The following is a 25,682-nucleotide window of genomic DNA, read 5'->3' on the forward strand; positions in this document are numbered from 1 at the left end:
ATAGTAATATAATGTTTTATATGAATTCTGCGCTTCATTTTGTATTTTTCATTTTTATCTCGACCAGAAAATTGACACCAATAAGTATAATATTTTTAGGTAAGTATTTTTATAAATTATAATTAGGAAGCACATCAACAGGATGATGGATTGCAAATGTTTTGGACTATATATATATATATAAGTATATATTTTTTTCCTTTAGGTGGATTTTATTGCGGGAAGGTCTATTTACAGAAAAGTTTGTCTAATTGTTTCTATTATAGATACATTGGTAAATTAAATATGTTTGCGCGTTAATTATAAATTATTTTCTTTCTCTCTTTCGCAATACTGTATTTATATAAAAAATGACTAAAACGAAGACTCGGCGAACGCAAGATTAACATATGTATATATAATACGTTATACACATTATATACAACTTTCGCGTATAATTACAGACTTAATCGCTAGTACATCTTCAATTAATATTTATAAGGAAAATTCCTCTACTCTCTTATCTTCCGGTGTATATTAATACGTAATTCTAGATTATAAAGAATAAATCAACGTCCTCTTTCGCAATTTATTTCTGCTAAATTTTTTTAAGGGAAGGGGACAGCGTTACGTTAATATTCTTTAAATAAATAATTAAATGCGCGTAACAGAGTAACACCTTGGTGAGAATCTTTTCTTTTTATACAGCAGAAGCTCTTTATACTTCTAAAAATCTCTCTGTACGATGATTAATATTATATTTCTGTTTCGCTTTCCTCTAATTTCCGATTGGAAGAATAATTTTGTTCGTCTTTGTTCTACCTGTGTCGCTACGGCTTTTTAATTAACAACTATTACTGATATATCGGCAATTCGTATCTTCACCTTTGTCGTCTAACAAAATTATCGGAATTTATTTTATTAGATATTAAGTGAATATCTCTTTAAATTTACAATATATATATATATATATATGTCAAGAAATTTTATTAAATATATTTATTTATATTTATGTATATATATATATATATATATATATTTCTTTCTCTTTTTTTTATTCCACCTTATGTAATTTACGAATTTGCCTCTCAAAATATTTTGTATATCTCTCTGCGTGCAAAACGTAATATGTTATATGTTATCAATCGCCAGATTCTTAATTGAAAATAATGATAAGCGTACATGCATACTTAATCTTCTATCCCTCAGATTATCGGATTGACTTTTTTTTCTCAAACCCAATATATTTTATGTAAAATACTTTTGACATTAAAATTGACTGCATTATAAAATCGATTTTATACGATTTTTTTTTGAAATTTTTTAATTAAATAAAAATCAAATAATCATAAAATAGATTAGAAATCCTTATGCATAGTAAAATTCTGAAAATATTTTTCGTTATATTAATTTAAATTAAATATTATATTAATGTAAATTAAATATTATATTAATTTAAATTAAATATTATATCAATTTAAACCAAATAAATCTAAAGGATGATTAAAAATTAAGGAATAAATATATACATATATTACTGTCTCTACACTTTTGCTATGCAGATTTCAAGGTTTAAAAATATGCGAGAATAGAAGATTTTGGAACTCAAGCATCGTACGTAGAGGCAAACCATGTAATATGGTCAATGTGTACAGGTACATTTTATCGCTGTATCAATTGTCCTAGCACTTACATGTGTATTAATTACATACATGTCTGCGCAAGGGAACTTTTCGAAGATTTTTGCTAGTATAGGTGTATGATACTCTTCGCAAATTGGACGCAACGATTAATTATACATAGATTAACAGTCGCATATCTTTATATTTCGTTTCCTGACTGTTTCAAAATAACGAACTTCCTTTTTTCTAAATCTTTTATATTAATTTATTACGAAAGATAAGTATTGATCTGTCATGTTTAAAATAACTCGAAAAAAGAGTAAATAAAAAGTGCGTATTCAGGCGTTTCATTTTTTTAACAATTATATAAAATTATACCGAAATAGAGATATCTCTCTCTTAATGTGTGTTTTACACCCATACTCACTTTATATTTTTTACTATCATTCTCTTGTGAAAATTATGTAGAATAAAATTTCATTTTAAATCGTTAGCAGAACATGGATATGTGAAATCTACACAAAGTGCATGGTGTGTGTACGTGTATGTATGTTTTTTTAGTTGTTTTTTAATACTTGGTCTGTGTCCGAGAATTAAAGATTCTCTAATTATTGTGTCCTCTATTTTTTTTTCTTCATTCTTCGCTCTAAAATTTATTCATTTTCTAGATTTCTAAGATGTATATCTAATCTGATGTCGCCGATGTAGCTATCCTTTTTTTCCTCCCGTGATTCGTTCGATACGATGCTCCGGATAAAATTATTGTCTTTACAATAATACAAAAATTCACATCAGATAACATTGCAGTTACTATTTACGGTTATTTTTATCAAAATATCTTTTAAATATGTACGTCTCCGGAAAGAAGTAGAATAATCTCGCGCAAATAAAATCTCCTCTCCATACAAGATAAAATAATATCTATCCTTTCGAATCTGACATTTCTATACATTTTTTAAAATAACAGCCTTCTCATTGTCATAACTTTTCAGCTGAATTACATCTGCGTGAAATAAAGATAATTCTCCGCATTTCGTTTTTTCGATATATGTATCACAATCTTCCTCCTTCTTTTAGACATCGTAAAAAAAATGTTTATCGGAAATCGCTTATCGCAAATAGCAGATTTATCCTTTATACTTTATATACTAAGTTCGCTCGAATAGTTCTTACAATATTAACGAAGCGGAGATTGTCGGCTAAACAAACGTTGAAATTACATGATTTTACGGATATTATTAAATATATACGGGGAAGACAATTGTGTTTCCTATTTAACTCTGTTTACAATAAATGTCGTGTAGATTTGACGTAGCATTTGATCGAGCGTGGAATTAATCGACAATCGATATAAGAGCGATTGACAGAAATATCAGCAGATTCTTTCAATTAATTATTAATTACGCGATGCAAATACAAAATTCTGCAAAGTCAAACTGCGAACTTAGACACATATATTATAATAATTAAAAAAACATCGCTTTGGAATTATGTAAGCGTGAGGCGAAAATTCAAGCGAAAAACAATGTAATAAGACACCGATTCGTAACTCTTTTCGATAATATATATAGTACTTTCTTTAGCAATCTATTCTCTATGTACAGAGAAAAAAGATCCATATAAAATATCAAAATAGTTCAACATTCCGCACGGATATAATTTCGTGAGTTTCGCTTTGACGATTTTTTACAGGTTCAATTTACGCCTCTCTCATCAAAGAATTGTAAATTAAAGATTCTGACTCAAGGCAAAATCTCGACGATATAAACGGAAAAGTGCTAGACACTATATAAATATACATATATATATATATATATATATATATATATATATATATATATATATCAGTCTGAAGAAAAATAAAATACATGTTTGTTTTTCACGCGGTAAATTTTCAAGAGCTTCTACTCTTCTTAGGTCATAGTCCAGTATGACTTTAATAATGAATCGTTTGACTATGATAAGCTCGCGAATTAATTACACTTCCTTGCGTTAAATAAATTACAAGAGTTACAAACTAAAAAAAAAATCGCCGCGATAACTTATCAAGATATAATCAAAGAATGAATGATTATGTCAAATTTACATCATCATACATCAATTATAATTAATACGAATAATATATCTTTGCTAATAATTAAGTGCGCGATTAGTGAATACTTTATTTTAAAAAATTGGTCAAATATTCGAAATTAAAAAAAGGGAATGTGTCTGTTGGTTCAATCATTATAGATCTACAAGCATCAACTTATAGGTGATCGAATTTTAACAAATGTTCCGGGATATAATTTGTATATTTGGTACAGAGTGAAATCTCTCCCGTGAAAATAAAACAACGTTGACGATACTTAAGTTGCAAAAATGCAATATTCCGCCTAATAAAGCCTATATGTAATCCAGCACTCTTCCTTCTCAAGGATTATAGAAAGTCTACTGTAAACGAGAAAATACATTTTCTCCCAGTCTTGAAACCGATCACATGAAAGTTATGTTGCGCTCGTCGCTTCACAGATATATTATAATATACGATAACATCGTCATTGACGATATATGCAATATGTCGAAGAAAAAAATGTCAAATATAAAAGAAATTGCTGCGGACAATTATATGCGCTCGTGATTTCTGATGCGACCGATTTATATGGAGAGAAGTGCCTAAACGATGGAAAAATCGCATTCACAGAATAAAAGAAGTGTCAAATGAACCCTTGTATACGCAAAAAATTGCTTGAATGAAAACATTTTACATAATTCTAGAAAAAATATTAAAATCTTATTATTTGAGAAGATGATTAAGAAAAATATGTTGAATATAAAAAATAACTTATTTTCATAAAAATATTTTATTATATTATATTCTTCAGACAATATATGTAAAATTGAAATAAGGACTATAATATTGTTAATTTGACACTTCTTTATATTTTCTGTATTAAAATCATCATTTTTATTTCTCTCCTCTCGTCTTATTTTGTTCGTGTGTGACTGCTTCTTTTGTTCCCGTCACATATATCACAGTGGTGCTTCATCAGAGAGCACTGTATGACTCGAAGAAGTGTTAGATTGCTTCGTAAAGCAAGAAAATAGATATCGGGGATTATCGTTGCGCGCAAATCAAGACAAATGATTGGATGAGTTTATTACAATCTTGCAGCAAGCGAAACGATTCAAACTTAGCAATGCATTTTGTATATCGCGTGTATATCTCAAGATAAATTCACACGATCGCTATCGATGACATATTGTCGTGCAATTTATAATATATATATAGATACATATATATATATATATTTTAATATCGCCGAAAAATTAGAGACACCGCGAGACGAACGCGATGTCTGAATAAAGCTAGCTCTTTCTCTCTCTCAAAGTTGTGATCCCATGCCCAACAAAATGAAGCTCGAATAGCATAGAATTGATGTGCGCACGTATATACACACATTCTTTCAAGGATGACACCTGGTACAAGCGAATTTTGTACTGCTTACATCGTGTGTGTACATATATGTGTACACGATATCTTATATATGTATACAATTCACATAGTGAAATTCATTTCTACGTGAATTTCTCAAGAACTCTTTTTTACGGGACATACAATTAGCTACTTTCCTTCTATGTCGTTGCCGTTGTTTCTACGATCTATCGTCTTTGGAAGAAAATACACGTAGCGTCCTGCTTCCAGCAGATCGAATTTGAGTGCTGGATTCCCTAATTAATTAACTGGGAATTTTGTTTAAACAAAGACTAATTTTTTGGAGAACGTTGAAATTTGGAAATAGCGAAAAAGAGAAATATTGATTTCATTTAATTAAAAACTGAATAAAAACACCGTTTATTCAATTTTGTATTTATATGCAGAAATGTGTAAATGTCAAGAAAATGAAAAGATTGTAAAAACGATCACTTTAGTCAAAGATCCGGTCACCGAAATTCGAATCTCGTGAAAGCGAGACGACAAAGAGATATTAAGCTGTAATCTCGATTAATGTCACACAGATTCCGTCAAAGTTACACGAAAATTCCCTCGGATATTGTATCTGAATGCAGCGCTTTAACCTTCGAAAACTTCACGCGACTTTCTCTGTGTGTAAGAATATAAATATTGTCACGTCTAGAAAATAATCTCCCGCGATCGTCGAAAATACAAATACGTTAGCTTTTATTCCTATTAAACCCTATTACGATCAAAACGGTTCTCGAAGGCTAAGAGCTAGAATTAGAATATAGCATGATTCTAGAAAAAAAAGATAGAATCCGAAACTGTACCATTTTGTACAGCATTGCAAGAACTTCGTTGCCTTTAAAACGCGCTGCGCAGCAATTCTCTTGCACCATATATTCTAGCTAATTTAGCTATGTATATTATAACGTCGGAAACACGGAATATAATCTTCACATTAGTTTTACAATTCCCCTTTCCGAGGTTTTAATTTAATCATAAATCTCTTCTCGTAGTTTATATAAGAGCGTAATTTACACATGTATAACTACATAAACTAGGAAATTGCCTTTATCCAATACTTTTACAAGCAGTACGGCTTTTATTGGCTTCATTTAATCAGGCATAAGGATATACATACATATTCTCTCTCTTAAGTTTCGTATCTTTCTGATAAACTCAATATCTTTCCCTATCGTAGTGCGCATCTATTCAAAGAACTGTTTAAGTTCTATGACGCCTCTCGTTAAAAAAGTTACCGCGAGCAATTATCAGTTTACGCGATATCAACTACTACCGGAGAGACGGCAATAACCCATCGCAGCAACGTTGGAATTGCACATTGCGAAGTAATGAAAATAATTAATTGTAAAGCTTTTACCTCTCTGCGTATATACTTTAATCTCACCGCTCTCTTGTAGTTGTTCCACGTGCAGTTCAATCACAAATCGTCACGAGACGATAATGCAGCGTGCTAGCAATTTGAAAATCGATTCTTAATAGCTGGCTTCGTGTCCAGCGAGTATATAGAGATCGGCCCCTTCTGATTCAGTCAATGTACCACTGTGAACCAGGTGACTCTCCAACATCACAACCCTGTTTAATACACATAATGGTTATTAATTAATCTAATATTAATCTAATTTATATGTAATTATAAATATTAATAAAAAGATATACGACTCTTAAAAGATATAGATATACAATTTTAAAAAATTCCAAAATTTAAATATAAAATATAAAATATACAATATTTAAAAAAAAAACATCAGTTAAAATTAAGATTTTATCAATAATATTAAATTTTTTTATATATGAAATTTCTCTAAAAGAGAAAATTTATCAAATCAATTTTGATATTATGAATTAACAATATATCAATTAATGTAGAAATTTAAGAAAACAAAAATCTTATTTTTAGATCACAATTAAAATTCTAATAAAAAAAAGAGATTTGGAAAAACACCGAATCTCACTAATAATTATTTTTTAATTATGCTCTTCTATTGCATTAACATGGATCATTTCCTCAAATCTTTTATATCATTAGATACATACTTGTCTGAGCCTAATAGCCTATAAGTCCTACTCGGATCACTAATCTCTTGAGTAACTTCGCCATTCTTGAAACTTCTACCTTGCATACCATGTTTGTGGAACGCCAATACACTGTCTGGTAAACAAACTAAAAATAAACGACACATTGTTTTAGTCACAAAAACTATAGATTACGAGTGAATAAAGTGTTTTGTGTGCTTACTGATAGATTCGATCTGGAAATTAAACTGCAGCTCTGACAGTTGTTTCTTGCTAACTCGAGGTTTCCCTTGTAGTGTCACCATCTTCACCACATCTGTAAATACGAATATTTAATTTTTTATTGTATAATAATATTGTATAATATTATTGTACTCGATAATAATAAACTTCTAGTAACACTCACTATCGTAACAAACGAGTATTGCATCTTTCTCAAATTGTGTGACATTAATAACGTTCAAATTCTCTCTTCTTGGTATCACAGTTGCTGAAAAAAATATTCTTATTAAAAAGAGGATAATAATTTTCCCAAATAATAAAGATTTTAGGAAATTGTCAGATTTTTAAAAATAAAGAGAAGATTAAAATTGCAAAACTTTATGTAAAAAAAATAATAAATAAAAATAAGATCAATAGAGATTATAATTCTTTGTAACTTTTTTAAATAAAATTTGTCAACTATGTATGACATAAGAATACCTGAACCGTCCATATCTTCTAATTCATCACTGTGGAACCAACTCGCTCCTGAGTTCATATTAATCAAATCCAGTTTCAATTTATTCTGCTGATATGGCTGCTTAACCGATACACATACCATTGGGTATTCCATCTCAGGTGTGATAACCATTTTAAAGACGTTTAGAGGTGACGGGAGAGCGCAGTCGAAATGCTTCAGAAGCATAAATTTATTCAATGGATCATACCATTGCATTAGGAATATACCAGCCGGCGTCGCGCCGCATAGATATTTGTACCTGCACGTTCAAAAAGACAGATCGCTATATTTGTTGAGTTTTATTTGACTGACAAGCTTAAAATAATTATTGCACATCCGATTTTTTCCTCTATATGTAAGGACTAATACTTGGATTTATTTTTCTTCTTATTTCATCAAAAAGTTTTACTTCGTATATTTTATAGAAAATATTTATAACAATATTTTATGATAATAAAGTTTTCACTCACCCATTATACGGATTTCTCCCAACGCAGCATTTGGTGCATCCCTTTGTATCCGGCACCTTCGTAGTGAGGGCGAATTTCCTAGGGACTAATCTCTCTGGTATTTTATTCATGTGCAACGAAAACCTATGAGTCTGTTTACTTAGCATTGCTAATAAGTCGTGCCTATACAACTGAGGCGTCTTTCCTACAATACACATCAATAACATTATTCAGAGAAATGAATAGACATGCATCAATGATAACAATCTCAAGATGCGCTTACCAGAAAGGGACATGAGAACATCTTTAATAACATACATCCAGATGGTACGTCTCGGATATAACTGGTCTATCGCAGTTTCATGGAGCTCGTTCAAGTTCAAGTTGTAAATCCCTTCCTCCGCCGCGATCAACAAATGCTGATCCCTCGTATCCGGATGAATCCAACTCGCAGTACAATGTATTCTCAGCGGACAGCCATTGAATACCTATTAAAATTTCCAATAGAAATAAGATGAATAAGATTTTAACATATTATCGAAAAATAATGCAGTAAAAGAAATTTCACGTAATAAAATTTGAAATAAAGAATAATAATCAGCAATAAAAAAAAATAATTCGTATATGTATATACAATTTTTTTATTGCTGATTATATTATTTAGATATTATATATATTTTATTACGTGAACATTTCTCTGGCATTCTTCTACACACACATACACAAGAAAATCAAATAAGCTCTTTCGTAAGCTGACCTTTGAGAAACACGCTCCCATGTGCACTTTCGGCGTGGGAGGTAATCCATTACTAATAGGTCTTGGTGGCGTGTGCCTTTTTCGATCCCTCCTCCTCGGAGGAACGGGCGGTGTATCCGAGAGTAAATCGGGACTCATGCTCTCTCTGTCTCGATCAGCTGCTATCTCATTGCTATCACCTAAAAAAATTGAGATTAAATCAATAAATTATACATATGTGTATTAATGTCATTAATATCTCAAGATATCAAGTTTTTTTCGAATACAAAAGATGAGTAATTAATTATATGTATTTATATATTTAATATATTGTATTTATATATAATATTTATATATAATATCTATCACAATAAAATATAAAATATGTTCGATTAATTTTACTATGTACACATACATTATTAATATTTTTATTGTGATAAATATTAATTAGAGAAACTCTTATAAAATTCTTCTAATACCATATTGTTTCACGATTACCATGATTTTCAGGGTAAATTCTAAGAGGAAATTCTCTCCATGTATAATAATTATACATATGTTATTACTATTAATTATTAATATATTGTTAATATTAATAATTATTACACAATTTATATATAATATTTATATATTTCAACATAAAATAGTATATATAAATATTTTATATATACACATAATATAAATAATATATATAAATATTATATATAATATCTAAAGCACACTGAACTCACGACGTACACTCTTACCGTTTGACTGCGCAGATTCGTCCCTAGGTCCGCTATCCGACAATGATCGTTGACGTTGACCATTCACGGTTGTTAGGGATTGAGAATTGTTAACGAGACCGTACAATTCGTCCACAGAGCTGTGACGTCGAGGACTTGCCTGAGAGCCTGTGCGAAGGAATTTACTCTTTATCATCCGAACACGCAAGTGCGAATTTAAAGTTCGATTTATATCGTACGCGAAGTGTTTTTTCTTTTTTTCATCAATCGCTTCAGTGTAAATTACTTACCGGACACGTTGTAATAGGGGCAATGGACCTCGCAATCGTTCGATGATTCCCCGAGTGGGAGAGTGGCTCTAAAAAAGAAAGCACGAAAGCACAACGTTATGATTTTATTCTCCTCGCTTTTATTTTATCGTGAAGGGGGAAACATACGTTTGTTAATAAAAAACAAATAATACAAAAATAAAGTTAATGACGTAATTGTAAATTATAAAATTAACAATCAGGTTCTCGTGTATTTCTCTTGAAATGTACGTGGTTTAATAGACCTTCGAATAAATGTGATGCAAAAAAAACAAGTTAGACATGTAAAAGCTGCATATTTCAATCAGATTTTAGTACGTCACAAGGCAATCGTGTTATCAAAGTGTTAACAAGTGTCAATCGTGAGGCCTATTCTGGTGTTACGTAATACAGAATGAAATTTTTTGGCAAATATTGTGAGTTGAACAAACCATAGGCAAAAACAGCCATGAGATATTCCCCGAAAATAAATTACAATCTTTTTTCCTCTTAAGTTATGTTTTTTACTGTGCAAAAATATATATGTGTGTGGGACAATAAAAAATGATTTACTGTAATTTATGTCATCTACTTACTGCAGGGAATATAGCTGATCGCAATGCCCATCGACCATCGACATTGCATTCCCCCTGCACACATGAAACTATTGATAGGGTCACATACTATAAAAATTATAAACTCGTTTTTCGTTTTATTGTGTCCGAAATATTCTGCGCTTTAGAATCTTGTAAATAATATATACATAATTGCGAAAATATATAAGATGCTTGATAAAGCAGAAATATTGTTTCTCCTTTTTAGATATATTTACATGGAAAATTGCTGTTCATTTTACTAATTATTACTATAAATAGAATTTGATGTGCTTCTCTCTCTATTTTAAATCATTATATCATAATTTTTTATATTTTATTCTATAATACATAATATCTAAAGAAAAGTCCATAGAAATTGCTATTTCCCACAATCAATTTTTATAAATCTCGTTTCAAGATACGTGATCTTATTAGAGAGTTATTATAGAGTTCGATAAAAAAAGACACAAGAAAGAGAGTAATTATTTTCCGTAATTTTTTTTTTAATTATGTTAAGTAGAAAATGCTTCATTATAATTTTGAAAAATATGAAAAATATATATTTTTATGTTAAAATCTTGCTTTAATTTAGATTTTAGACCTCAACAAAATTGTTATGTTAAATATGATTAATAAGATTATGATTAATAAGATATACATTACGAGAAAGTTGTAAATTAAGCCATCATAAATCTCAGATATTTTTTGATGTTTATTTAAAACTTCAGATTATATTTATTAAAATTTCAGATTACTAACAAAAATTCAACATTAAAATTGACTTAGAAATGGCAAAATGGCAATATAGAGTATATGAAAATTTATAAAAACTATTAGATTTTTCATTAATTTCACCATTATAAATTTGTCAATTTTTGATATTTATATTTAGTTATCTGGAAAATCTTTAATTTGTGAATAAAGATACTGAAAAATTCTCAATGATCTAATTCATAATGTTACATTAGATTCCATATTTATAATCGCAAATATTTAATTAATCAACATAATTTTTTTAGAACTAAAAGTTCCAACAACAATTTTTGACAAAATTTTTCCAACATATTATACAGCTATAATAAAATTTTAGTAATAAATTTCTCAAAATTGCGAGTAATAGAGCAATTTAAAGACTGAAAATCAAAATTTAGCAAAAAAACTACAAAAATTGTCATCCGCTTTCTTGTGTAAAAAAAAGTTTTTTCATTAAACAGTTATAGAATCGAAAGAGACAATCTTATGTGATATATGATGTATGATAAAACATTGAAAGTGTAACTACATATAAACTAACATCTCTTTCTCTTCGTATTATAGATACTTCGTATTACAGAAACTTTCCCACCATCATGGCTGATACATTTTAGAAACAACTTTAGTGTGTCCAGATTATTGAAAAAACTAACATGCAACAAATAACATCAAATGCATAACACAGGAAGAAAGCATAATTCTACATCTATCTAAAATTGTGTTTATACACTGAAAGAAAATTGTCTGATATTTTACTGCAATTGCACCGTAAAATTATTATAATTCAGATTCTTATTTTTTATAGTTATTACTACCATAAAATTAATAATAATAATCTTATATAAAGTAATGGCCTTGTATATAATTGCCATAAAAAATAATTATGAATTATGATAACTATAATTATTTATTTTTTCTCTCAGTGTAATATCCAATATTATTCTAATCACGCTGCGAATGTTGATTAAATTTGTGATAATTAATTGTGTTTTCTAGAAACTTATATATCATTTTAATCACTTTGTTTTTTAATTATATTAAAAAATATATATTAATAAGAAATATGTATATATGTTTTTAGAGAGATTTGTGTTTTATAATTTTCCTTTTTAGTACATTTAGTTAAACTAAATTTTCTTTAGGATAATTTAAAAATTATACATGTATGCAATTTCAAAGGAGTCTTTTAAGATTAACACGAAACCGAAGACAAAATGCGCGTTAATTAGAATTATGTTAATGTTTGCAATAAAAGAAGATATCGAAAGAACGTAAGCGAATTAATTGTCCGAGTAATGCAATTTACAAGAATTATTACGCAGTTATTAGGATACATAAGTGCAAGGTGCAAGGTGCAAGGGAAAAGGGTTACCTGCCAATACCTTAGCAACAACTCCTCATCAATGTACTGCAATAGACTCCTGTTGGGAGAAATTATTAAAATTACAAACTGATCAGAAAAATCAAAAAATATATTAAAAAAGAATAATTGGAAATATGTGGATTACAAAAAACGAAATTTTAGGCGTGGGGCGGATGTGCTATAGGAACAGGAATTAATAGTGACAGGATGTAAATATTACAATATTTTTTTAAAGCTGAATATTATGTTAAATTGTTAAGATGTATCCAAAATACTCGGGCAATCTCTATTTTCGGAATCAAACGGCATTTTTAGAGTCTTTTATTAAGTGTTTTCTCGAAATATATTTATGAAAAAATGCATGATTTTAGCTTTTAGAATGACTAATTCTAATGGACGAAACCGCGATATGTTGGTGTATGTACAAATATATCTCAAAAAGTGATCGTACTTACTTTAATAAAATGCATGTACGATATATATCAGCAATTCTTTGACAAATTTACTATCAAATCATGCATACAAGCAATTGTATCTATCGCCTAACATGCAAAAAGTAGTGTACTGTACTTTCGTATACACACAATATATTATTAAATGTCTGTCCCGCCGAGATGTGTCTGTATAATTGTCTTTTGTTATATAAAAAAGAGTTTGATTATTTATACCTGATTAAAAAGCATTGTTAACTCTATTCGAATAAAAAATTCTTACATATACTTTAATTTACACGTTCTTCAGAATCACTTTGACGTAGAAAAAATTCAATGCAATTTTTATGTTATATTACACAACTTGGATTATTTTAATGTTATACGGCGACAAACCATCAAAACTTTTCAAATATTTAGTTTTAAGAGAACGTGAATAGTAAGCGTATAATTGTGTTGGCTACATGTTTTTTTTTGTTATGTTAAAAATAGAAAGAAATTTTTTCACTCCAGACACCAACCGGGAAAAATGTTTATATTACCTTATAGTCATACGAAATATCTCTGTGCCAGTTTTGCTACGACGTTTCGATATTTTACTTGTCTTAAGGTTTGCGCCAAGTGTACTAATACAAAAAATGAGCATATCTTGATCTATTCTCTGAGTAATTTATACTTTTCATTTGTGGTAAGAGTCAAAAAAAGGATTAAAAAAAAAGAATGATTGGAGATGTGAAAATTGCAAAGGACAAATTCCTGTAACATTCATATTTAAAGATTTTGTATAATATGATTAATAATCGCCTATTTTATAAGAATTTTTTCTCTACCTAGATTAAGATATTTCAGAATATGATGTGTTGCTGTTTTAGGTGTAAGAGTAATGAATGTACATCTTCTCATATTTAAGATTATGATTTGAAACTAGTATGACATGATGTAAAGCAAAAGCACATGCCATATGCAATGTACTTATTATTAGTTACTATCAACAAAGAATAAGATGACGATGATCCTTATAAATGTTGGCGATCCTTATAACACAGCATACTGCATTGCTGTCTTGTTTAGTATAATATATGACAATTGCATTTGGCTCTCACAACTTACTAATCTTTGTAATCGATATATATATATGCATGTAGATGACGAAGACGTAATACATATTACAAAATCAAAATACATACATTTATATGAAACTGTAAAATCTTTTTACAACATCAAATACTTCTGAAATTCTGTATCAGATATTTAAAAGACATATATTTACAAGACAAGAGAATATTTTCGAACAAAACAGCAACTACCATATTAATGAAGGTGATAGAGAAGCTTTCATAGTTTTCAATGTTCTCTTTCGCGGAAAATGTGTGCGATAAAAGTTGATAGAATGAAAGTGCAAAACAACTTACTTTTCCTGCTCATCTTCAAACGCGGAACCAATCCCACAGTCCGGATGCACATCGCAATTATGTACAGCCTATATATGCAAATTAGATGTTTTGTCATAAGTCTTGCATTAATTATTTATAATATTTATATTAGATTATTCAATATGAATTAATAATATCATATAAATAATAACATAATCATTGTAATATACGAAAAATACTTATGCTGTTTCAACTCTTTTCTCCATTAATATTGTTTAATAAAGTAAGCCACAATATATAATTTAAGCAGAACAAAGCATTTGCAATGGACTTACCTTGACATTATTCATGATGTCCATGATATCCCACGCCGGATTACTGTCCACAGATGGTGATATGGAATCTCTATGTAATGTCCCTCCGTCAATGTTGATCTGATCTGCAGAACAAATTATAATCACAATTAAGTTAAGCTGTAAAATGTACAATCCATTGGTTATTATTTGCTATTAATCGATGCTTACCATCACTATCTAATTGCGATATGGGACTCTTTGGCCTAGGCCTTGCAGTGTGACGCGAGGCTATTCTTTGTGGAACATTGGGTACCGCTCCGTCTTCGTCGGCCTCTAAATCGGCAAACATGTGACTGGGATTCGACACCTTTTGCAATAATTCTAACGCCAGTCTTTTATGCATCTCCCCTTGGAAAAACGCGTGCTGCAACATTCAGAATAATTTACTTCAGGTTCGATTTTGCAGAGATATATCTTTCTTCTTCTCTCGTCAAACATACACAAGACAAATCGTGTCTATCGGTGAACCAAGCAAGACTAACCTGAAGCAACTTCTCCGCCGTCGGTCTCTTCTTGGGATTTTTCGTGAGGGCGACCTTGACGAAATTGTGAAACGTTGGACTCCATTTATCGCGATCCTTCAACGTCGGCGGTTTAAACCCCGACTTGGACATGAGAAATAGAGCGCGCATTGGATGCAGATCAAACATCGGCGGCTGCAACTCCGCCAATTCTATCGCGGTTATTCCGCACGCCCATATATCGCACAGCTGATTATATCCACCTTTCCTCTCCACAGCTGCTACCTGCACGGATAATTGCACAAATATTAATTGTGTTGATCTACAGTGTAGCTTTACAAAATGCGTATTAATATTGCAAAAAATTAAAAATGAAAGTATAGTTTCGACCTGTGAATTAAACTTAGTTTAAAAGTGATTGTATTACATGAACACACTCTTTTACTGATGAGAAGTCTTTTAAGACACAATGTTTAATCTTGAAATATGTTTATGTATATTAGTGAAAAGTTATAAATTTTACGCACTGCTGTATTTATGTGGTCATCTCTAATATTATCTCATTTGAAAAAGACCTAAATCACAGGTTTAATTGAAATAAAGCCTTTGTAGTCCAGTATCGGTCGTTTCTTTAATACTATATACTTTCATTTTTGGTTTTAATTTTATACTGGCGAATTAATTTATCACACTAAATCAATTAAGACAATTTATATTAATTGCAAGAAATTGTTAAAGCACCTCAGGAGCCATCCAGTAAGGTGTACCAATGAAGCTCTTTCTCTTGTTAATCGTCGCAGTAATCTGTGCCGATACACCAAAGTCTGCCAATTTTACATCACCCGCCTCAGTCAACAATATATTGGCACCCTTAATATCACGATGCATCTTGCCCATACTATGTAAGTAAGCTAAACCAGTGAGGGTCTCCCGACACATGTACGCTATTTGTATTTCTGATAATGGTCCGGTTACTAAAAAAAATTGAAGATATAATTATTATATAGAACAACTTAAAAAAGTAATTATCACAAAAATGTTAATTTGTAAATCACTATTTTATAAACTTTTTACATGAATTGAATATTATTAATTGTCGAATTGTTCAAGATACATACTATGATATATATCCTGCAACGATCCACCACCACAGTACTCCATACATATCCACAATTTGTCTCTCCTTAAATAACTGCCGTAATATGCAATAATATTTGGATGCCTACAGTCCTTCATCATTAGAATCTCCTGTTGAATAATTGCAAAGTCGTCACCTAACAAAAAACATACAAATATTGTAAACTATTCTGCTTGGTAATTCTGTGACAAACCTCATCAAAGTTCACATTTCTAGAATTCCTATAGATTACATGTTAGATTTCAACATCTAGATAAATAAAAACAATTCTGCGAGTCCTTTTAATTTTTAATCCGCACACTTTACATGAGTATTCATGGCACGTGAAGAAAGCATTCTATGTCAAAAGGAAAAAGTCGATTGCCCCGATGAACCAAATATTTCTCACGCTTACCTGGCTCCAACTTGATAACCTTAATCGCTGCGAGGTCGTTCATGGAGAGACGTTTGGCCTGCAAAGAGGGAAGACGAAAATTGAAAATCTCGTGCTCGTTGACAGGTTTTCTGTGTTGACAGAGGACACTGACCTTGTAGACGTCGCCGTAGGTACCGCTGCCTATTCTCTGGATGAGCTCGTACTCGTCCTGAGGATTTCTACGACTTATGTCACTCGACAGCGCGGTTGCGTTCACCGTAGCCATCGCGGGAGCGGCGAGGAGAATGACAGGAGAGGCGAGAGAAGTGCGGGAGACCACCTGGGGCTGCGCGCCAGGACGTGGCCTTCAGCCACCGCGAGCTGATGCGCGTTTACGTGCAGCCGGACAACGCAGCGAAAACATCTAGCCCCGTCCGGGATGTCACACCATCATCGCCATTGTCCGTCCACAACAGCTGAACCGCTCTGACATTGGCCGCGGAACCGTTCGTGACGTCATAAGATTCTCCCGACAAGCACGAACCGCGAAGCAAGCTAGATGGGAGTATGGGAGAATTCTAATCCGAACCGGGCTTTCGCGCATGCGCAATTATTATTAAATATTCATTATTCATATAAATTTAACGTATAAGACGGGCAACAAGAGCCAAATCGCGGATGACAATGCGTTATCCTAACGAAACTAAATAATTTTTCGTTAGAATTAAATACCGGTGCACAAGGCACCAAATTTTTACTTGGACACGGCCAAGATTTTAAATATGAAATAATCTCATATTTTGAGATTTAATTTCAACACCCCTAGGGGTATTGAAATTAAATCTCAAAATATGAGATTATTTCATATTTAAAATCTTGGCCGTGTCCAAGTAAAAATTTGGTGCCTTGTGCACCGGTATTTAATTCTAACGAAAAATTATTTAGTTTCGTTAGGATAACGCATTGTCATCCGCGATTTGGCTCTTGTTGCCCGTCTTATACGTTAAATTTATATTTATATTACAGAGCCTTGTTAAAACTCTTATATTTGATACACGCTGGCTTAAAAAATGCGTTTGTTTACCAACATTAATATATATAACAGAGAAAAGTATAGAATCGAAAGGATCTGAATAGCTCAGCTGGAAGAGCAGTCGCCCGGCAAGTGAAAGGTCTCGGGTTCGATTCCCGATTCAGCGATTTTCGGATCTATATTTTTCTCTTGCATTCATTTATTTATTTTCCGTAGGGGGGTTAAAGGGGTATTGAAATTAAATCTCAAAATATGAGATTATTTCATATTTAAAATCTTGGCCGTGTCCAAGTAAAAATTTGGTGCCTTGTGCACCGGTATTTAATTCTAACGAAAAATTATTTAGTTTCGTTAGGATAACGCATTGTCATCCGCGATTTGGCTCTTGTTGCCCGTCTTATACGTTAAATTTATATTTATATTACAGAGCCTTGTTAAAACTCTTATATTCATTATTAATATGTTTATATTATTTAATATTTTATTTTATATATTATTTAATATATTATTTAATATATGTATTATTTTTTATTATAATTATAAATTAATAATAATATTAATTTATATTAATTAAAATAAAATAAATTATCAATATTAATAATATTTTTATTTATTATATATTATATATATATTATATATATTATTATTTATAATTATAATAATTATTATTATTAATTATTAATAATTCTTATTTTTTAATTATTTGTAACAGTTTCTGATTGATCAATCAGGGCTGCGTTCGTAAACGTTACCCGCAGGGTATAAATGTCTCTGAACTCGTTCAGAAAGTCGAAAAATACATTATGGTGGAAAAGTTACCTTTACCCACATGCGTTTAGAAAGTTCTTGAGGAATTACCCAGGGTGCTCCTTATGTACCCTGCTCGCGACTGAGGTAGAGTTTACCCGTCATGCGCAGAAACGCACTTTTCACATTTTACACAAGAATTCCGTACCAGGGGAAAGAAACCTCTCTGTCCGTACGTGAAATAAGTGAAATTACAATAGTGTACCAAATATGTCTAATTGTAAGATATCACAATCCCAAGCTTTGTATAAAGTTATAGAAGGTGCCGATAGAAATCCAATTTTCAACGCAGAAATGTCGGAAGTTTATTTACGTGACAATAAAAGTAAGTTACAAAATATATGTTTAGAAATTTGGTACATTTATTTCGCCTTTTGTTGTGTCTTAATAGACACGACAAAGAACGAATTATGCTTAATAAATGCTTAATATCTAGTTCCTTTGTAAAAATTGCTTTGTATAATTCTCAAGTTAATTGTTAAAAAACGTTTACAAATAACATAACCTCTTTTAATTATATTTTACAGCAGGCAGAATGGCTTATATTCCTTTAACGGAATATATTATTGAAACTTTGCTCAAACCGTATGGAATAGAAATTATGTTACCCGAAAAAAATGTTGATACAGAAAATTCATCTCGCTGTTCGACATCTATCTTAGAAGAAACTGAGAACATAATATTGATACCCTTAGAAGAGAGCAATGAAAAAGTTCTGGATAAAGGAATGAAAAACTTATGGACAGATAAAAGTAGAGCAATGCTGCTACATTTGTACAAAAAGTATCAAAATGATTTTAGTTCCAATTGCATTAAAAAGGACGATATCTGGACTAAAATTGCCTGTGGTATGAAATGCGAAGGCTATAATTTTGTTGCAGCACAATGTAAAGAAAAAATGAAATACATGAAGAAAAAGTATTTTAAAAAAATAGATAATATGGGTCCTAAAAGTACTGGTGCAGCACCAGTAAAATGTGATAACTTTGAGGAACTCGATGAATTGTTTGGAAATAAACCCAATGTTATTCCTGTTGCAATAGCAAGTTCATCGAATGACAATATTAAGTTTGAAGGTATGATAAATATTATTATTTTATATAAATGTATTTGGTTAAGAATTTGTTTACATTTATTATAAGTTACATTATTATTTTACAGTTACACAGAAAGATCTTGATGATGCGAAAGATAATAAAAAAAAACAACGAAAGAGAGCGAGTACAATAACTCTCAGTGATTTACAAGTTATACTTGAAGATAAAGAAACGCAAAGAAGGCCAGGCACGAAGAAAAACAAGAACTTCTTCGACAAAGTATAAGTTCTTATGAACGCATGATGGAAAAATTAATGGAAAAGCTATAAAGCTGTGATAAGATTATTTAATATTGTTCCGTCCGGCTCTGCAATACATTTTATATAATGATAAGTATATCAGTATTAATTTAAATTATAAGAAGATTTGCATCCAAGAAAAATGAGATTGAATAGTTAATGATTAAAAAATTGTTTGAATTAATACGTTTTTCTTTTAGCGATACAAGTTGACACAAGCTGACACAAGTATCATTCTATCTTTTATTAAAGCCTGAATGTTTAAAAAAGACAGAATGATGATTGTGTCAACTTGTGTCGCTAAAAGGAAAGCACCCTTAATAAATTATTTTTCTTGAATGCGAAAAAAAAAATTGATTTTCAATTTCTTTAAATCTGTGCCAAAGACGTGGTTACTGTATTAACTCTAAAAAATATCGCCTCAAAGTATCTAAATGAAAAAGTTTATTTTAAATTGATATTATTATATAGTATATTATTTTAAAAGTATATTTTTTATTTTAACTGTATTAGGGCGATCCTATTTTTGAATATCCTATTTATGTTATATTATAAAATATAGTTATAAAATATATTATAGAATATATGTTATATTACAGAATATAGCACTGAGAACATATTACATTTGTCGACGATTTTGATTTAATGCTTTGCATAGTGCATCGCGACGTTCATTTCCAAGTCGTTTTTCATTTTCATTTTCATATATAATTTGTTCCTGTGGTTTTTCCATTATTGCCTCCATACCTTCTTGTACATATTCGCATATCAAATCATCGCTAAAATCTAGACATATATTATGCAAAACACAGCATGCAAGTATCGTTTTGGGTATTAAATCGACTCTGTTCATGTCCAAATATTTTAAGCGTCTAAATCGACCAAATAAAAGAGCAAATGCTCTTTCAATTGTTTGTCTTGTCTGTGAAACTCGTGTATTAAAAATTCCCTGCTGTCTTGTCAAATTTCCTCGATTTATATATGGAGTAATACACCACTTTAAAGTAGGATAAGCTTTATCGGCTAAAATAAATTCATCATTTGGAAAATACTTTTCTGGATTTTGACGTATCAAATTATAAATGTCAGAATTTCTAAAAATCCTAGCATCGTGTACTGAACTAGGATATCCTGAATAACTATCTATGAATTTTAAATTAGCATCGCAAATTGCTTGCAGCGTTATGGCGTACTGCATTTTACGATTTCGATATGTTTCTGGATCCTTTGATGGTGCTTTAATTGGTACATATGTCCCATCGAGAGCACCTATAACACCATCAATTCCAGCCATAGCTTTAAATTTTTCTTTTACCAATGGAAGTTCCTGTTCTGTTGGCCAATGAATCACTTGAGGTGCTAAATCATTTAAAGCTGTCGTAATTCGAACAAAGCAGGAAAATAATGTAGATTTGCTTAAATCAAATCTTTCTCCAACTGATCTGTTGTTACATAAAAGAACATCATTTTTAAATTAAATTTAGACATAATAAATATATATTTAATGATAGTTTAAAAATAAATATACAATTGATTTTGGTATTGTCTGAATTTTTAGAGTAAAATTTTCTTTTCATCATAATGTTATTTACTTTTAGATTACAGAAAGAGCAAACATTTACATACTTCTAATAAAAATCAGCGTTAAGGTGCCTACTGATGGACGCGGCAAGTTGCCGCGCGCGGCAGTTCAGAAAGAACTAGATCTAGGGGCTTCTGAAACTGATGCCGCTTGCCGCGTCTGCCGCGCGAATTCGGCGTCATCGCGTTTGTCGCGAAACAATATAACCTCAATTCCTCAGTATCTCAGTTATCAGTTTAAATAATCAATATATCATGTCTGCAAAAATGAAAATTTATGAGTGGTCAATGCAGTGCAGTCAGGAACAGAATGTAGAAGCAGACCGACGTGACAAGTTGCTCGGATCATTAGCTATGTTATTAGCTGCAAAAAACAGACGGATCAACAAAAAGAAGCGTTTCTGGGTTGCTCCAATTTTTAAAAAACGCTGTGAGCATGGTTTTTACCATGCCTTGCTGCCAACACTTAAATTGGAAGATCTGCGGTTCCATAATTATTTTCGGATGTCAACCACGCAATACGAAGAGTTGTTAGCCATTGTAGGCCCGCATCTAGAGAAACAATACGTCGTGCGAGAGCCGATAAGTGCAGCAGAACGATTGACGTTGACATTACGGTAAACATCTTTTGTTTTTATTTTAGTTATATGAATGTAAATGTTGCATTACATCAATTTGCATTACGTTTCAGATTTCTGGCAGCTGGTGATTCCATGTCTTCAATGACATATCAATATTTAGTAGGCTTGACGACTGTAAGCAATATTATTGCTACAACATGCAAGATTATTTGGGAACATTTGTGTCCTTTGGTTCTTCCACCTCAGTTATTCGAAGATGACTGGCGGAGCATCGCAGAAGATTTTGAAGATATATGGGACTTTCCACATTGCATTGGAGCAATCGATGGAAAGCATGTAACCATTCAAGTAAGTAATACTTGTATTATAATTCTTTTCAGGCATTATTCAAATATTAAAAACTATCGGGAAATAAATAGAAAAAACAATACGAGCAGACTCCAATTTTCTTGCAGTATGTGAAAAATATATAATAATCTTTGTGTAATTTCAGTGTCCGGATAATGCTGGCTCCAATTTCTACAACTATAAAAACAGTCATAGCATTGTGCTATTAGCTATTTGTGATGCCAATTATATTTTCCGGTTCGTCGATATTGGTGCGTATGGCAGGCGAAGTGATGGAGGCATTTTTCGTGAAAGCCGATTCGGTCAACAACTTAATGCAGGTCAAATGAATATCCCAAAATCGGACAGTTTTTACAAAGGAGGCCCGTCTTTGCCTTACTGCATTGTCGGGGATAAAGCCTTTCCATTGAAATCATATTTGCTAAGGCCATACTCTGGCAAAAATAACTTGTCCGCCGAACAGCACATCTTCAATTATAGACTCAGTAGAGCCAGACGAGTGATAGAGAATTGTTTCGGAATACTTGCTAGCCAATGGCGAGTTTATCGAAAACCGATCATTAGTAGTGTGGAAACTGCTATGAAGATCGTACAAGGTACAATCTGCATTCATAACTGGCTCCGCAAGAGTGATATCGAGAAGAACAATTATATTCCACCAGGTATGTTGGATAAAGAAACGGCTGTGGGTGATCACATACGAGGTTCGTGGAGGACGATTATGGAAGATGGTTGTGCATTTGTGGTCATCTCCAAATGTAGTACAAATACAAGTACTCGGGGTGCCATGCTCATTAGAGATGAATTTTGTAAATATTTTAATAATGAAGGCTCAGTAGCATGGCAAAATGATAAATGATACATTAGCATATTATTTCGTTTTATTTATAATATTATACTAGACATCACAGATATAATCATTATTTGTATACTACACATGCAAAGGAAATAAATCACACCTTTTAATCATGCAAACTAATTCTTTAAAACTTCTTTTTCCTACTTTCCCAGATAATCATAACTTTAATGTTTCTTGGTATCCCGGTCCAGTTGAGTAATAACTATTTGAATAAATACGCTTCGGCTTTATTGCACTAACAAAATCAGTCTCGTTTTATTACTATACGTATACATATATTATTCATATTATTATATTTTACGTTATATTATTGTTGTTGCCGAATTGTCGTTACGCAATAATTCAGCACGTAAGAGCTCGTGAATTTTCAACATTATTGCGCGTCTGCGGACTGATGACAACTCTCGTAGCTGGCAGGCAATCATCGAAGTAAAATTGTCAACTTCGTCAAGAACAGGAGGAGTTGGCAAAGGTGGTCGTGGAGTCTGCAAGGCCTCTGCTATCTGCTTCATCAAGTCTTCTTCGCGCTCAGTACTTTTTCGTTTTCTTTTCATTCCTGAAAATGAAAGAATGACTTTTACATAATAATACATTTTGTATTATTGGACAAAATTGATGTAGCTAGCTGTAATAGTACTAACAAGTGAGATATTCAATTTGTACAATTTTCCTACAATATATATATATGTGTGTCGGTTGATAATTAATGTGGAATTTTGAATATAATGCGGGGTCTACGATGCAGTCGTTACAATGTTACGACGCTGTGACGGATCAATCAAAGAAGAGAATATATGATTTTTTTTCTCTGATTGGTCCGTTGCAGCGTCGTATTGTCATAACGACTACATTGTAGACTCTGCAAAAGTTTTATTTTATTATTGCATATTCTTCTTATTATTCTCTTTCTGTTTTTAAATTTATTTACTTGCCCGTACAGCTTATGAACGAAATACTTTTTGATGCATCAATCGCACCGTTGACTTCTACGACGTCCACACTTTGGATTTCCGTGTCATCATTGCTAGTGTCTTCCTCACGACTCATCATATTTGAAACTGTCCTGAAATACAATAAAATGAAATAATATCAATATTAACTGTTTTTAGTATTGCAGTGAATGCTTTTGTGAAATACTAACTCTTTTTCCAAAGAAGTGTCACGTAAGAAAGACAACAATTCGTAATGTTGCCACTTTCTGCGAGATGGTTTACTTCCTGATCCACTTGGCAACTTTTCAAGAGAGATTATTTTCATGTAACGATCCCTTAAGTTCTTCCATTTTTTTTTTACCTCATCGACAGAACATTCGCCTGTAATAATAAAATCGTACTGTTATATCACTTTAATTCTATTGAGTTTTCTTTAACTACTCTCTTTCTCTCTCTCTCTCTCTCTCTCTCTCTCTCTCTCACATACACACACAAATATATATACGTACCATTCGTCGCATTAGCCACTTGCTTCCAAAGTTGTTGTACAGTTTGCCTGTCACGTTTTGTTATACTCAGTTTTTGATTCCATAACAGTTCTCGTGCCGACACTTCTGTAATGATAAGTTCTTCCAGGTTTTCCACTGGGCACGGCTCTTGTGTCGGAAGAGGCGATTCTATTACAATCTGCTCTGCTCCATTAATCGCACTTCGGCGCACAATGCTTCCATCTTCTACAAGATATTTAAATTTTTACATTCGCTCAAATAGTATTATATCGGTCACTTTCACCTTTTATATTTTACTTACCACATTTGGGATATAAATACAAGCTATTCACATCAAAAACAATCTCTGAATAATTTGCAAAACATTCATGGGACCATGTTTCTTCATCCTCAAGGTCCCCAAGAATTATTTCGCATAATCCGCATGTGTATACTTTCTGCCATAAAAAAAAAATCAATTATATCACCCGATGTGTCATTCTAAAGTTCGGTTCCAAGTCATAAATGTTTATAAGAATTGAAATAGATTCGTACGCACATGTTACGGTACGTTTTTCTCTTCCGAAACGACCAAAACATACACTTAACCTCCAATCTTGAATTATGCACAATCATATATATTACCTTCGCGATTGCTTTCTTAATATTTTTTTATATTAAACTTATATTATATTTGGATATAATAACATACACTAACCTTTGGAATCTCCACATTTACTCCTGCCATCGTTTCAATTTTATTTTGAAATGTGCACAAATAACCACTCCCGCGTTGCCGCAAGTGAAGTTGGATTATTCCAACTTCACTTGCGGCAACGCAGGAGTGATTCAGAAGCCCCTAGATCTAGTTCTTTCTGAACTGCCGCGCGCGG

The 25,682-nt window shown here is 31.5% G+C and overlaps 3 protein-coding genes across 10 annotated transcripts; 1 reads left to right on the top strand and 2 right to left on the bottom strand.

Annotated features, from left to right (window-relative positions):
• Positions 1-66: 66 nt before the first annotated feature.
• hppy (MAP4K3-like protein hppy) lies at positions 67-17,353 on the bottom strand. Of its 5 annotated transcripts, XM_085486436.1 has the most exons (21): positions 16,997-17,353; positions 16,864-16,921; positions 16,450-16,605; positions 16,073-16,305; positions 15,353-15,616; positions 15,039-15,234; positions 14,850-14,953; positions 14,554-14,621; positions 13,684-13,767; positions 12,730-12,768; positions 10,595-10,648; positions 10,002-10,069; positions 9,733-9,879; positions 9,008-9,186; positions 8,534-8,738; positions 8,272-8,455; positions 7,783-8,060; positions 7,487-7,570; positions 7,304-7,396; positions 7,102-7,228; positions 67-6,639 (listed from the first exon to the last, which is right to left on the bottom strand). In XM_085486436.1, exons 1-21 carry the CDS (start codon positions 17,108-17,110, stop codon positions 6,540-6,542), a joined length of 2,835 nt encoding a protein of 944 aa, XP_085342562.1. In that variant the 5' UTR covers positions 17,111-17,353; the 3' UTR covers positions 67-6,539. The 5 variants fall into 5 exon arrangements, with proteins under 5 accessions (XP_085342562.1, XP_029167079.2, XP_029167080.2 ...); XM_029311246.2 differs by lacking the exon at positions 13,684-13,767 and having other exon boundaries at positions 16,997-17,352; XM_029311247.2 differs by lacking the exons at positions 12,730-12,768; positions 13,684-13,767 and having other exon boundaries at positions 16,997-17,352.
• Positions 17,354-18,610: 1,257 nt separating this feature from the next.
• Positions 18,611-20,914, top strand: LOC114937677 (uncharacterized). The gene is made up of 3 exons (XM_029311262.2): positions 18,611-18,989; positions 19,192-19,740; positions 19,826-20,914. The coding sequence occupies exons 1-3, from the start codon at positions 18,875-18,877 to the stop codon at positions 19,984-19,986; spliced, it is 825 nt and encodes a 274-aa protein (XP_029167095.1). The 5' UTR covers positions 18,611-18,874; the 3' UTR covers positions 19,987-20,914.
• A 2,681-nt stretch (positions 20,915-23,595) lies between these two features.
• On the bottom strand, positions 23,596-25,614 carry LOC114937676 (uncharacterized). Of its 4 annotated transcripts, none has more exons than XM_029311260.2 (6): positions 25,508-25,610; positions 25,112-25,247; positions 24,811-25,035; positions 24,511-24,682; positions 24,347-24,432; positions 23,596-23,925 (listed from the first exon to the last, which is right to left on the bottom strand). In XM_029311260.2, exons 1-6 carry the CDS (start codon positions 25,535-25,537, stop codon positions 23,672-23,674), a joined length of 903 nt encoding a protein of 300 aa, XP_029167093.1. In that variant the 5' UTR covers positions 25,538-25,610; the 3' UTR covers positions 23,596-23,671. The 4 variants fall into 4 exon arrangements, with proteins under 4 accessions (XP_029167093.1, XP_029167092.1, XP_029167091.1 ...); XM_029311259.2 differs by having other exon boundaries at positions 24,326-24,432; XM_029311258.2 differs by having other exon boundaries at positions 24,302-24,432; positions 25,508-25,609.
• Between the last annotated feature and the right edge of the window lie 68 nt (positions 25,615-25,682).

Source organism: Nylanderia fulva, unplaced genomic scaffold (genome assembly GCF_048542155.1).
Source record: "Nylanderia fulva isolate GAGA-0341 unplaced genomic scaffold, ASM4854215v1 Scaffold43, whole genome shotgun sequence".
NCBI classification, from domain to species: Eukaryota; Metazoa; Arthropoda; class Insecta; order Hymenoptera; family Formicidae; genus Nylanderia; species Nylanderia fulva.